The 14,540-nt window shown below is 36.8% G+C and overlaps 1 protein-coding gene across 16 annotated transcripts in view; it reads right to left on the reverse strand.

Moving 5' to 3' along the window:
- The window catches only part of ZNF567 (zinc finger protein 567), a 120,446-nt gene that overhangs the window by 50,107 nt on the left and 55,799 nt on the right, over nt 1-14,540 (reverse strand). For 15 of the 16 annotated variants that reach the window (XM_044931258.2, XM_044931256.2, XM_025269875.3 and 12 more), the window contains exon 5: nt 4,144-6,262. In XM_044931258.2, coding sequence (XP_044787193.1) covers nt 4,839-6,262 — 1,424 coding nt within the window. In that variant the 3' untranslated portion in view covers nt 4,144-4,838. Of the gene's footprint in view, nt 1-218; nt 222-4,143; nt 6,263-14,540 lie in introns of those variants that run through there. The other variant, XM_025269863.2, reaches the window with a different exon arrangement.

Below are 14,540 nucleotides of genomic sequence, written 5' to 3' on the forward strand. Positions count from 1 at the left end.
AGACTGGTACCTGGTTCTGTAGGGCCAGTATGGTGCTGGGTTGGGCAGCCTGAGCTTGGTGTTTGGGTTTACAGGGGCAGGACTGAATTCTGAATCATATTGGTTTACCTGGGGATTCAATGGGGAAGGCTGGTGCTTGGGTCTGTGACAAGGATGGGTTCTCACTTCACTTTCCTTCCCTCCATGCAGAGGGTGCATCACTTCATGCTTCACTGCACAGGCTTGAGGAACAAGTAACACAGGTAGTGTGAAATTGTCCTTATCCTCTTCAATCTATCTTTCATTTCTGTGCTCCACCCAAGTGTTGTAATTTCATGGGGATGGTTGTTCAAATTGTTCAAATTTCTATGAGACAAGTGCTATTCCATAATCTTACGATGTTACTACTACAATTCACTATTTTTGATATGTACACACTTCTATGATTTGTCACATGTATTTTTATATTTATGACCACAAACAGTATGCAAAACAATTACAACACCTCAAGGAATTCCCTCATGCATCCCCTTTCTATTCAGACACCCCTAATCCCTGGCAACCACTGATATATTCTGGATATTTATATTTTACATTTTCCATAATGTATAAATGGAACCATAAAGTATGTAACTTTTTGAGGCTGGTTTCATCCCTAATGTTGCATGTGTCAGTAGTCCATTTTTTTTGTTGTTGTTGTTGAGTAATTTTGAGTGGATATACCATGGTGTGTCCATTTATCCACTGAAGAACATTTGGGTTGTTCCAGTTTTTAGTGATTATAAATAATACTATAGACATGCATGAATAGGGTTTTGTGTGAACATGTGTTTTTATTTGTCTACACTAAATATAAGTGGGATTGCTGGGTCACATGGTAAGTATGTTTAACTTTTTAAGAAACCACCAATGACCCAGAGGGATGTTATGGGGAGGGAGGTGGGAGGGGGGTTCAGGATTGGGAACATGTGTACACCATGGCGGATTCATGTTGATATATGGCAAAACCAATATAATATTGTAAAGTAAAAAAAAAAAAAAAGAGATACACACACACACACACAAATTAAAGCTTGTGGATAAATAAATAAATAAAAGAAACCACCAAATTGTTTTCCAGAGTGGTTTTACCACTTTGCATTCCCATTAGCAGTGTATCAGAGTTCTAGTTGTTCCACACCCTCATCAGTCACACATCTATGATTTTGAAAAGTCCCAGATTACAAACTGATGAATATCTCAAATGGTACAACATCCCAGATGAATATTAGAGACCAGTGTTGATATCTGTGTTTTACCTGTTGCGTATTACTTATAAGGCAGGGCATGACAAGTCTGACTGTATTGCTGGACCACAAATTAAGTGGAGATATTCAAGCACTACCTGGCAAGAATGTTTCAGGTTTGAGATGCACTATGCAGATGCTGGGGACATGAGAAGTGAGGCAACATGCTTGTTCACATATGCAGATTATCAGAAAATACATAGGAGATGTAGGAACCATGTTTGTAGGATGGATTTGATTTATAGTTGGACTGGAAATTTGATTTATAATTGCCATGAATTTGAGTAAGCTCCGGGAGTTGGTGATGAACAGGGATGCGTGGCGTGCTGCAGGCCATGGGGTCGCAAAGAGTCAGACACGACTGAGTGACTGAACTGAACTGGACTGGAAAAGCTCTAACATTATCTCCATGATGCATGAATGTCTGACATTGAATTTGATTGACATACGGCAGAGGGATACATAAGATGCTGTTTGAAGTTGAAATTTTCCCTGAAGGTCCCCCGAGTCAACTCGTTTACTCATATAAATGATTAGAGAGCCTACTTTGACTATGTGACCAGTGAACAAAGGAGGATAAAAGTCCTTTTAGGGAACTTCTGCTCTGAGCTCTCCCAAGATTCACATAAATCTTAGTGGTTCTAATCTGGAGGTAGAGTGTAGTCTCTATGTGAATAAGGACACTGTGGAACTTGCACCTGAATGATTCTCAGACTCCACCCAACCAAATGCTTACCTACCTTTTCTCTTGGTAAGCTACATCTTTTGCTTTTAAATGAAAGCATTAAATAGTACATGGGCTTCCCTGGTGGCTCAGTGGCAAAGAATCTGCCTGCCATGGCAAGAGATGTGGGTTCGATTCCTGGGTCAGAAGATCCCCTGGAAAAGGAAATGGCAACCCACTCCAGTATTCTTGCCTGGGAAATCCCATGGACAGAGGATCCTGGCGGGCTACAGTCCATGGGGTCACAAGAGTTGGACACAATTTAGTGACTCAACAACATTAAATGTATATACTCTGTGGAGTTTTGTTAGTCCTTTTGAACTGATGAAATCTATGTACAATTTAATTCTCTTGTGTCCTAGGACCTTGTAGTTAGGTCTACAAAGAATGAATTTGCTAATTAATTCCTATCCTGTCATATATATTTAGGAATAAGTGGACTAGAATTCCAGAACCGTGTCCACTCCTCAGAGCTGCACAAACTTCACTGACAAAAGTTATATGAAAAGTCCTCATTTCATATATTAATCAATTCATAAAATAAGGACCCATAAAAATCAATGAAAAAGAACATTTTCAACTTCTTCAAGAAATCTTCACACAGGAGACTGAAAGATAGCCCAATTCTGGTTCACACCAAAATAGAAACCATTGGGCCTAATTTTCCTGAGAAGTAGCTTATATGTGAATAATTGTTCGAAAGCAAAACTTTAGACTTTCTTTAAGGCATTCCAGGTTACCACCTACAAGGGCATGGCTGTACTTAATGTACATTGGATTCTGTATCTTGATTTCTGTCTGCACCTTAGTTCATGAAATGACTCTGCAGAGGATCTTTCAAAAATAGACTTAACTTCCTTCTGCATTGTCCACAGCTGGTATTTTGCGGCTTTTTTTTTTTTTTTTTTTTTTTTTGGCAAATTGGGAAGTATACATTTGAATAAGTAATCAAGTTGATAACTGTAACTTACTACCACAGAAGGAGAAAAATTAAAAATATGAACTCCTCACTGAGTTGGTATTTAAGTATGTTGTTGTAAACAAAAAATACAGCCCAAACTTGAGCTGTATTTCAGGGCCAGTTTTTGCTCACATCAAGATCACCTAGTAGTCACCACACTTTTGCTCTTTGACTCTGGAATCCAAATATTCATACCTTTATTTTTACAGTACAGATACTAAGAGATTATTTCCCTCTTACTTTAATCCATCAAATTTTAAAATGTAAACATTTATTCTTGAGGGTCAGAAATTTGAGAAGGCCTCAGTTGAGCAGTTCCTGCTTGAGGGCAGAGGGTCTCTTAATGTGGTTACAGTTGGATGCCAGCAGTGCCTAGTCATCCAAAGACTTGACTTGCCCCAGATTGCTCATTGATATTTGGCAGACAATGGATAATGACTTGGTGCTTAGTTGGGGCTATTGACAACTGACTCTCTAGCATCATGATCTTGGTACGGTTGGACTTCATGGAAACAGCTTTCCCCAGAGTTAAGAGTTGAAAGCCTCATCTGTTGCCTTGTCAATCTTTCTTTAGTATGAATTCTTTGCTACTGTACAGAAGTGAGTTATGACTAATCATTCTTACAATCATTTCATTTGAAGTATTCACATCCATTGTGAATTTCCTGGTGATATAAAGATTTGAGCTGTGGCTCTAAGTTTTTCCATATTCATCATTTTCATATGACCAGTAAGATAACGTTCCATCCAGTTAGAATTCTTTCATGTTGAGCAAGGACGACACTAGGACCCTCTCTTCCTACAGCATGACTTTGATTTCAAATAGTCAATCTTATGGCTGAAGGTCATTTATAACCTGAAAGCCATTTATAACCTCACATTTATAACCTGTATCTAGTATTTAGGATTTGAGCTGTTGCTAAAAATCTTTGAATATCCATTCTATTTGAATTCCCAGTTTTCACAACATTCATAGTTTCCCTCTAGTATGAATTCTCACATTTGAACCATCACCATATTGATAATATATACAGCTGTCGTCCTTCAGAGTGAATTATCTCCTAACATCAAAATTGTGCATTGTTTGTTAGTACCAGCATATACATACCCCAGGGCCCAGAAATTTCATTCCTAAGTATATGTGTGTAACTATATACACAAGAGAAATGACTATATGTACACTTAAATATAAATATGTTCGAAGAAGCATTATTTATTATGACCCTAAGCTGTAAACAATAGAAAAAGCCCATCAACAGTAGATTGGATAAACTGAAATGTATTATATAATGAAATTTTATACAGAATGAAAATAAATAAATTTCTCCAACATGCTAATGATGATTTTAAAGACATAGTGATGGATGAAACAAGTCATATAGGAAAGAATACATGATGTATAATTTACTTTATATAAAGGTTTATAATATGCAAAAACTAATTTATCATGTTAGGAGTTAGAACTGTGGTTAACTCTGAGGAGATAACTTTTATTCCATATTTGCAGTAGAAATACAGTCACACCTCCTTTCTTTTAAAGCAGTTCTGTTCACATTGTGGTCCACGGACCACAGTCAGGTAGTGTAGTGCTTAATACTGGGTCACAAAAAGTTATATGTTAAAATTTTAAATAAGCAATTTTAAATGTTTTTAGCAACTTGACTGAAGAATTTATGTCTGGTGAAGTTAATCAAATTTTAAGCTTGTATTTTCAGTGACTTTTATCATTTAATTTATCTCATAATTCTTTTTATGTGTTCTGTGAGCTAGCAAATAGCAGGTAAATATGCTACAGTACTTTAAACTGTTTAATATTATTACACTTACAAGCAACCTCATGTACAGGGTTTACTATGACTTAAAAAATTTTCACCAGAAAAGTCACGTTTTAGTGAATTCTCACAGTTTCTATCTTGTGAGTTTTCTGATGGACAATGAGGTTTGACTTACAACTGAAGAACTTCCCACATTCTTTACATTCATATGGTTTCTCTCCCGTGTGAGTTTTCTGGTGGCGAATGAGGTTAGATTTCCTACTAAAGGCTTTCCCACATTGAGGACATCCATTGGATTTCTCTCCTGTATGTATTCTCTGATGAACAGTGAGGATTGCCTTCTGGCGGAAGGACTTCCCACATTCATTACAAATATAGGGTTTCTCCCCTGTGTGAATTCTTTGATGGAGAGTGAGAGTTGTCTTTTGGCAGAAGGACTTCCCACATTCATTGCAAATATAGGGTTTCTCTCCTGTGTGAGTCCTCTGATGTACAGTGAGGGTTGTCTTCTGGATAAATGCCTTCCCACATTCATTACATTGATATGGTTTCTCCCCTGTGTGTGTTCTCTGATGATCAATGAGGTATGACTTCTTTCTAAAAGCACTTCCACACTGAGTACATTCATAGGCCTTCTCTCCTGTATGTGTTTTGTGATGTCTAGTAAGAGTTGCCTTTTGGCGGAAGGACTTCCCACAATCCATACAAATGTAGGGTTTCCCCTCTAAGTGTGTTTTCTCATGAAGAGTGAGGGCTGTCTTTTGACGGAAGGCTTTTCCACATTGACTGCAAACATAAGGTTTCTCACCTGTGTGAATTCGTTGATGTTCAATGAGGTACGACTTCCTTCTAAAGTTATTCCCACAGTAAGGACAATGAAAGGGTTTCTCTTCTGTTTGAGATCTCTGATGCATGATAAAAATGGACTTCCTACAGAGGAATTTCCCATATTTGCTGTATGAGTGGGGCTTCTTCTCCATAATATTTTGTTGGTAGACATTGAGATTTGACTTTTCAATGAAGGCTGTGCCATCTTTATTGTATTCACAGGGTTTTTCTCCTCTGTGAGCTCTGGTATGCGTAAATAACATTCCTTTCATAAGGAAGGGTTTTTCACATTCATTATGTTCAAATGATTGCTGTGGAGTTTGAACCTTCCGATGTTGAAAAAGCTCTTGTTTACCACTCAGACTCCTTTCTGTTTGTTTACAGAGATTCACTGTTGCATGAATTTTCTCATGTTTAGTGTTAAGGAGTGATTTCTCCCATCCATTACTCTCACCAAACTTCTCTCTTACAGGACTTATATTTCTAATGACTAATTCTGAAATATTTTTTAAAATTTTTCCATCAGGTTTATATTCACGTAGTGTTGTTTTGGAAATAATATGGTTCTTGTCGATAGTAAATGTTTTCCCCCAAATGTTACTTCTCTCTTTTATTAGTCTTTTGTGGTTGATGGATATAACTGACCTAGAATGCCTGTCTTGGTATTCTTTGAATTTCACTAAAACATCTTCAGCTTTCCAATCTTCTTCTAGAAAAAATACAATTAACAATAGTAAGCCTCGATGTAAACATTATGGATAAGATAAATAATACAAACAATCCATGGTGCGCCTGTCTATCACACTACTTTAGTCTACAGAAAGGCCAAAATAAATTACCTCTGGGAGGGCAAATGTATGTAACAAACACAAACCCTGCTACACTGTTAAAATGAGGAAAAACTACCATAAGCAAACAACACATATCTTGGGGATGTTGTAAATATAAGCTACGCTGAGCAGGTATGATAAACAAAAGGGCAAGTAAGCAGAAGACAAAGGATAGTGAAAGCAGGATTGTTCTTGGAACAGGAAGATTCAGAGATAACGGAGTGAGCCTATCAAGGGTACTAACAGTAAGTAGTGAAAATGTTCAGGTGATGATGAAAAACTATATATTTATTCCCTAATGACTAAATAAGTGTTATAAAATACTTCCATTTGTTTCTTCCTCACTTGTATTGAGCCCAACCATGGCAAATTAACTTTTTCAGTCACTCATTTCCTAGTGCTAACAGACACACTAGTCTATAGTCTTGACCCTAACTCTCCACATAACTGTAATTGTTATCCTTGAAAGGGGTATTGGAGAAACATAATTCCCTTAGGAATTATAAAATAAGCCAGAGGAAAAGGATATTTGCAACATGAATATAATTGCTGTTGTCTTCTGATTGCTGCTACCATCAATTTATTCTTCCAGAGATGATCAATAACTAAATTCTCTTGACCATCAATTATAACTTTTCCTTTTTTCAATTTGCTAAATTACTTTTTCAGTTTTAGGGAAGGATGAGTTAAAGTTTTCCTTCCAATGCAGTGCATATATGCTAAGTTGCTCCAATTGTGTTCAGCTCTTTGTGACCCTATGGAGCACAGCCTGCCAGGCTTCTCTGTCCATGGAATTCTCCAGGCAAGGATACTGGAATGGGGTGCTGTGCCCTTCTCCTGGGGATCTTCCTGACCCAGAGATTGAACCCACATCTCTTATGTCTGCTGTATTGGCAGGCAGGTTCTTTACCACTAGCACCCTGTGGGACTCTGCTATTCCCTACTGAAGCTGTGAAAGACTGAATTCTTTAATATATGTGTATGGCACTGTTGGACCTATTATTTTTCTTAAAACTTCTTGGCTATATCTTACTATTTTACCTTACTACCACCCATATCTGATGGGGCAATTTTAAATATGGATTCATCTTACTTATGACATGCATCTTATTTACAATAGCCTTTTTATCTCATCAAACTGGTCATGAAAATGTAAACAAGTGATACCGTATCTATCTTTAAAATTGCTCCACCAGATATGGGTGGTAGGATCATGTATTTATAAAACAGAATACTACAATGAAATGTATATAATGGAATACTATTCAGCAATAAAAAGGAAAAAACCAACTGAAACATAATGACAAAAGAGATGAATATTAAACATTTTTTAGATATAAAGCTTCATGCAAAAGAGTACATATTTAATTTATGTGTAGTTCTAGGACACACAAAACTAATCTGTATCAGTAATGGGAATTATACTGCCTTCCTGACAACTTCAACCTCCTCCAGGGATATTCTACTATCCAATTTATCCCACAAGCCTTCACATATTCTCTCTACTCTTCAATGTCTAATTTCTCTGAAATTAGTATATAATTTTATAGTCTGAACCATCCATTTCAAATAATCTTTCAACAAGATTTGTTGCTATTTTAATATTATATGTAAAATGCTCAATTTGATAATAATGCCTTCCCGACTAAAACTTATGTTCTTTGAAGTCAATATTTTATTAACTATCTTCTTTGAAATCTTCTGAGTATACATTAACACACTTAAGAGTGGTGAAGGGATATGACCATCTTGGCATGTATATATAAAAAGAACTTACCGTTTAAATGATTTCTAAATGGATGAAAAAGATAATTTCCTTGCATACTATCATAGGCCATCAATCAGGTAACTATTGAATGTCTAGCCTCTCTTACAAGCTACAGTAAGGAAAAGTAAAAGAGAGGACCTTATTTTGAGGGAATTGTTAATCAGATGGAAAAGAGGCCTCAGATAAAACAATGTTGAATCAGGTACCAAATTACTAGATCATATCAGAGGATGGTTCTGTTTGTGTGTTACAGACACTAAGTATAATGTGAATGCGGAAAAACAGGAGCTGACATGCTCTGGAGTCAGCAAGGAACATTTCATGTGGAAATAAAATTTGATCTTTTAACTCAAGGATATGTAGTATTGTGTGGGAAAGAATATAATTCTTACTCAAAGAGAAGTCTTGACATCTGCCTTTGTTTTCTGGGAGGTAATCTCTAAATCCTTGGAATGTCATGTCTTAGAGGAGTATTTATTTGCCTGGGAACCTTGGGCCAGCTAGAAAGTAAAAATGTGATTTAAGGTTTGGGGGGGGGCGGTTTCTTTGAGTCACACCAACAATGTGATTTAAGTAGGGGTTTGGGTCACAGAATATTAGTTCAGTCTCTTACAGGGATGGAAACTCAGATCAACCACATGGGCAGTCAGGCATCCTATGTGACGGAGGCCCTGATATAACCAACTCTGGACTCCAGGCTTGCGTGAAGCTTCCCTGGCTGGCAATATTCTATAAGAACTGTCACAGGGAAGTAATGCTGTCCCTGATTCCACAGAGAGCAGACAACTAGAAGCTCTGTGTTTGGCACTTTCCTGGACTCTGCTCTGTGCGCTTCTCCCCTTGGCTAATTTTAATTTGTATTGTTCTCTTACAAACCATAACTGTGAGTCCTACAGCTTTCAGTAAGTTTTGTAAGTCCTTATAGCAAACTATTGACCCAAATCTTGGGATTCCTGAATTTACAGTTGGTATCAGAAATAAGGATGCCTTGTGTGTACTGTTTTACTCTCTTATTTTGTAGTTGGTTGACTTTCCAAGTATTGCTATAAGTATTCAGCAGCTGTCACATAATGAAAGGTCCAGGTGTACATTTGGGAGACAAGAACAGAGATGAGCAGGAGTTCTCAGTCAAAAAAGGAAATACATGTGGAATGAGCAGATGGGATATTATTGTCAGCCCTTTAAAAAAAAGGGATTTAAATTTCATAAAATAAGGGGATATCTTTTTTTGCATATTGACTGAAAGAAAACTGAAAGAACTAGAAAAAAAATCATAGCAATTCCAAATAGTAACTACAGCAGTCCACACCTGAAATAACATGGTTCTTACTTTGGAAGATGTCAGTGGCAAATGAGAATATGATAGGATGTAAAGATATTTCATGGAGTGAAATAAACACAAATTGTTGAAAGCTAATTTTTAAAATATAGCAGAGATGATGAAATCAACCTGATATAAGAAGCTAACTACAGTAATAAAAGGATATAGAAACAAAGATAAGATGAAGTTAATGACTATGTATTATTTCTAAAATATCAATAACTGAAAGGATGAGACATGTGATCACTGTATTGCTGTAGGCAGATTAAAATATACCAGTACAGTCCAAGTGGGAGAAATGTGCTGAAAATGGCTATTTGAAAGCCGTTCACATAAAACAAGGATATCACAACTTGAGAATGGATCAGATTATTATAGCTTATGTGGCTGTTATAAAGATAAGAACTGAGGATGAAGAAAGATCCTTTAAGGATACAGATGACAGCCTACTGAAATAAAATCCATTTATTCAACAAATATTTATTTTTTCAGAGGGAAGAAAAGTGAGCAAGATGAAAAAGGCACTCAGGGACATAGGATACATTTTTCACCCCAGTCAAGGTGGGTACATATCAGGCATCTGAGCACTATGTTATGAAACATGGAGATTTATTGGGAAGAAATGTATTGAAATGAAGTGATACTGAAATTATCACTTTAGTGATAATTTAGTCCGAGGCATATGGATTCTGAAATCTGATAGTAGGCCTCACAGTAAGAATGGGACGTGAGACTAAGTACAGGAAACAAGTAGAAGGGGAAAGGAAGGAAAGAAAAGGAAGACTAAGAGGAAGATAAATATTAGCAATGATTACCCTTTTATATTTTAGATTTATGAATGCCTATAAATAGAAGACTATAATAAAAGGAGAAAGATAAAGAGCTGAAATGTTAAAGAAAGAGACAAAAAACAAGAAAGGCCTAAACCAACAGTTTCCAAGAGATTCTTATGGGAGGTCTACAAAGTCAAAACTATTTTTGTTAATAATAACATTTCACTGGGACTTCCCTGGTGGTCCAGTGGTTAAGACTCTGTGCTCCTAATGCAGGGGAAATGAATGCAATTTCCCTGGTTGGGGAATTAAGATCCAGCATGCTGCACAGTGTGACAAAAAAGTAATAATATAACACTTCATGATTAACAAAAATAATAGTATTTTAAACTATGGTCTTATTTACACTAATGACAAAAGCAATAGTGGGTGTCTCATGGAATTTTAATTTATAGAGGTGATGGAGTGATGACACAGAGATGCTAATGTTGTTAAAAGAAAATTTCCTATTACCATTCCTGAGAGGAGGACCTATGCCATGCCATGCAAGACCATATGGGGAAGCACCAGGTTTGGTCAGGAAGCAGAAAGAAGCAAGGGGAAAGTCTACACCAGAGCCTTTACTGGGGCTTACTTCCATGGAAAGGCAAGGCAGGGCAAACAGCTTAGGGTCAGTTAGTTTGAATAGTGTTAGCATATCATGGGATATAGGGGTGATCTCCTGTTGTCTGATACCTCGTCCTGGTGACTCAGGGCAGGGAAAATATTGGCTTGGTGTCTGGGAGTTAGATAAAGGAAGTGGTTGAGGATATGGAATTGCAACTGGTTGATTTGTATATGAAAAGTTGGCTCACCAACAAGTTGTTTGTTTACTATCTCTAGGAATTGGCTAGCTCTGGGAGGGCAATCTCTCCTTAGCTAGTAGGCTCCCTAAAGATGTCAAAACATCATAAAATATAGAAAATTTTAAAATTATTGATACAGTGGGTAAAATGCTGGCACATTAGCATATACCAAAGCACTGGCACCAATCTACAATAGGAAACACTGCATTTCTAACCACCACACACAAGGGAAAAAAAAGCTTCACTAGTCTTATTATTAATTTATTAGATCTCCACCCTTGAGAACATATATTTTCAATGTTCTATGTGAGTTAAGGGTACCAACCCTCTGCCTGGTCAAAAATCTGCCTATAACTTATAGTGGTCCTCAGTTCCTCCAAACCCACAGTTCCACATCTGTGGATTCACCAACTGTGGACCCTGTAGTTGTATAGTATTTGCTGTTGAGAAAAGTTGCATATAAGTGGATCTGCACAGTTCAAATGTGTATTGTTCAAGGGCCAATCATATTTTGTGAGGAAAAGTGCTGGTATAATTATTTGAGTTGAGAACTGAATATCTACAATTTGTGGAACAGCAGTTTTACTTGAAAAAACACTGACTATTATTCAGTTGTGGGTATCTGGTAGACATTTTCTTGAACAATGCGAACCTGTCTATTCAAAGAAAACATCTGCCAATACTTGTTACCTATAATAAAGTTTAAGCTTTTAAGTATAAGTCATTATGTAGGAAAGCTTGTATTTGCTACGGTATGCTTGTCAATTTACCAATACTTAAAAAACTTTTATAATGAAATTGCTGGTAATACTAACACATGTGGGTTTGGGGTTTTTTAAAAATATGTTATATGGAAACATGTAAAACTTTTGGCAGACCTGTATATACTAGTGAACCGTTACTTTTCAAATGACCAATATGTAGTATTTCAAAACAATGCATGGGGAAAATATTTAAATAGACCACTGGATTTTATGTAATTGCTATTGCTATTGCTAAGTCGCTTCAGTCGTGTCCGACTCTGTGTGACCCCACAGACGGCAGTCTACACCAAAGTTCATTGTTATAATTTCAGATTTTATATTGCAACTAACTGTTTAGAAATAACCAGTTGTTAAATGGTACTGTTTAGGAACTACCAATTAAGCTTGGGTGTAGTATTAATTTAGAATACCTATGACAATCTAAAAAGGCTTTTGAAAATTTCTCTGTCAAATGACATAAATGCATGAAGGAAGATTTTCTCCACATATTTCAATTAAAATAACATATTGCAACAGACTAAATGTAGAATCAGATGTGAAAATCAGCTATCTTCTGCTCAGTAAGACATTAAATAAACTTCAATCATCTAACAATGCCCCTTTGCTCATTTTTTTCTTTTGGAAAAGTTTTTTTTTTTGATAAAAAATATGATTTTTATGTCAATATTAGTTTATTATTTTTATATTGTTCTTTTAAAATAAAATAAATGAATATTTTAAAATTTTGTTTTAATTTTGAATTGGGTGTACAAACATGCACAAAGTTTTTAATTCTTAAGAGTATAAATAAGTCCTAAGACTAAAAAGTTTGAGAACTGCTGATTTAAACATTCAGATTCTGGTAACAGCAAAGAAATCTATATCAAAAGAACCTTCCAACTGATAACAGTGATAACTATGGACCAATTATAAAAGAGTAACTTCCTTGAAGGCACTAAAGAATGATCAAAAGCAGGCAGAAACTGGAATGGATACAAACTTTGAAAGAAAAATATCCTATTGCAATAAGATCTACATTTATCCAGGTCTTCCACTGTGTATTCTGGCAGTTCATGCAGCACACAGGGGACAGATCTCAAGTAGAAATAGAAAGTAGGAGTCATCATGTGCAGAAAAATCGGACATCAGAGTTCAGGAGTACCAGAGTGGCTGTAAACTGAGGACAGAGTCCAAGAAAGAAGAAAGCATAGAAGGAAAGCCCCAACATTAGCATAAACCCCTCCACAAAACCTTGCTTAACTTCATTTCCACAGGGTAAGACTGCAAGGAGCATAAAGGGAAAAGAAAGCTGGAACACTGTAAGAATTAAGCAAAGATTTCAGCAGTTAACTCAACTCTACAAAAATAGTTTTTATTAATAATTCCAGTCCTGTGCCAAGTTAGAAGAATCTGATCAAAACCTTCGGTTTTTCTATTGAAATCCCATAATGGCCATGTATTAGGAATAAAGGCTGCATCCGAGGACTTAGAGCAATAACATAAAACTAAGGCAAAACTGAAATGGAAATAAACGTAACCTAAACACTTAAAGGGCTTCCCTGGTGGCTCAGCTGATCAAGAACCGGCCTATAATGGGGAAGGAAATGGCAACCCACTCCAGTACTCTTGCCTAGAAAATTCCATGGATGGAGGAGCCTGGTGGGCTACAGTCCATGGGGTCGCAACGAGTCAGACAGGACTGAGTGACTTCATTTTCACAAGTCACTTTCACTTTATAATGGGGAAGACCTGGGTTTGATCCCTGGGCTGGGAAGATCCCCTGGAGAAAGCAATGGCTACCCACTCCAGTATTCTGGCCTGGAGAATTCCATGGACTGTATAGCCCATGGGGGCACAAAGAGTCCAACATGACTGAGTAACTTTCACTTTTCAAACAACTTAAAAGCAACCTAACAAAATAATTCATATGAGCCTCCAGTAATTTAACTAGAGATACCAAGGGAACATTTCATGCAAAGATGGGCACAGTCAAGGACAGAAATGGTATGGACCTAAAAAAAGCAGAGGATATTAAGAAGAGGTGGCAAGAATACACAGAGGAACTATACAAAAAAGATTTTCATGACCCAGATAACCACAATGGTGTGATCACTCACCTATAGCCAGACTACCGGGAATGCAAAATCAAGTGGGTCTCAGGAAGCATCACTATGAACAAAGTTAGTGGAGGTGATGGAATTCCAGCTAAGCTATTTCAAATCCTAAAGGATGATGCTGTGAAGTACTGCACTCAATATGCCAGCAAATTTGGAAATCTCAGCAGTGGCCACAGGATTGGAAAAGATCAGTTTTCATTCCAATCCCAAAGAAAGGCAATGCCAAAGAATGCTCAAACTACCACACAACTACACTTATCTCACACACTAGCAAAGTAATGCTCAAAATTCTCCAAGTGAGGCTTCAACAGTACACGAACCAAGAGCCTCCAGATGTTCAATCTGGATTTAGAAAAGGCAGAGGAACCAGAGGTAAAATTGTCAACATAAGTTGGTTCACAGAAAAAGCAAGTGAATTCCAGAAAAACATCTGCTTCCTTGACTATGCTAAAGCCTTTGACTGTGTGGATGGGAAAATTCTTAAAGAGATGGTAATGCTAGACCACTAACCTGCCTATTGAGAAATCTGTATGCAGGTCATGAAGCAACAGTTAGAAACAGACATGGAACAATGGACTGCTTCCAAATTG

Source organism: Bubalus bubalis, chromosome 18 (genome assembly GCF_019923935.1).
Source record: "Bubalus bubalis isolate 160015118507 breed Murrah chromosome 18, NDDB_SH_1, whole genome shotgun sequence".
In the NCBI taxonomy this organism is placed as follows: Eukaryota; Metazoa; Chordata; class Mammalia; order Artiodactyla; family Bovidae; genus Bubalus; species Bubalus bubalis.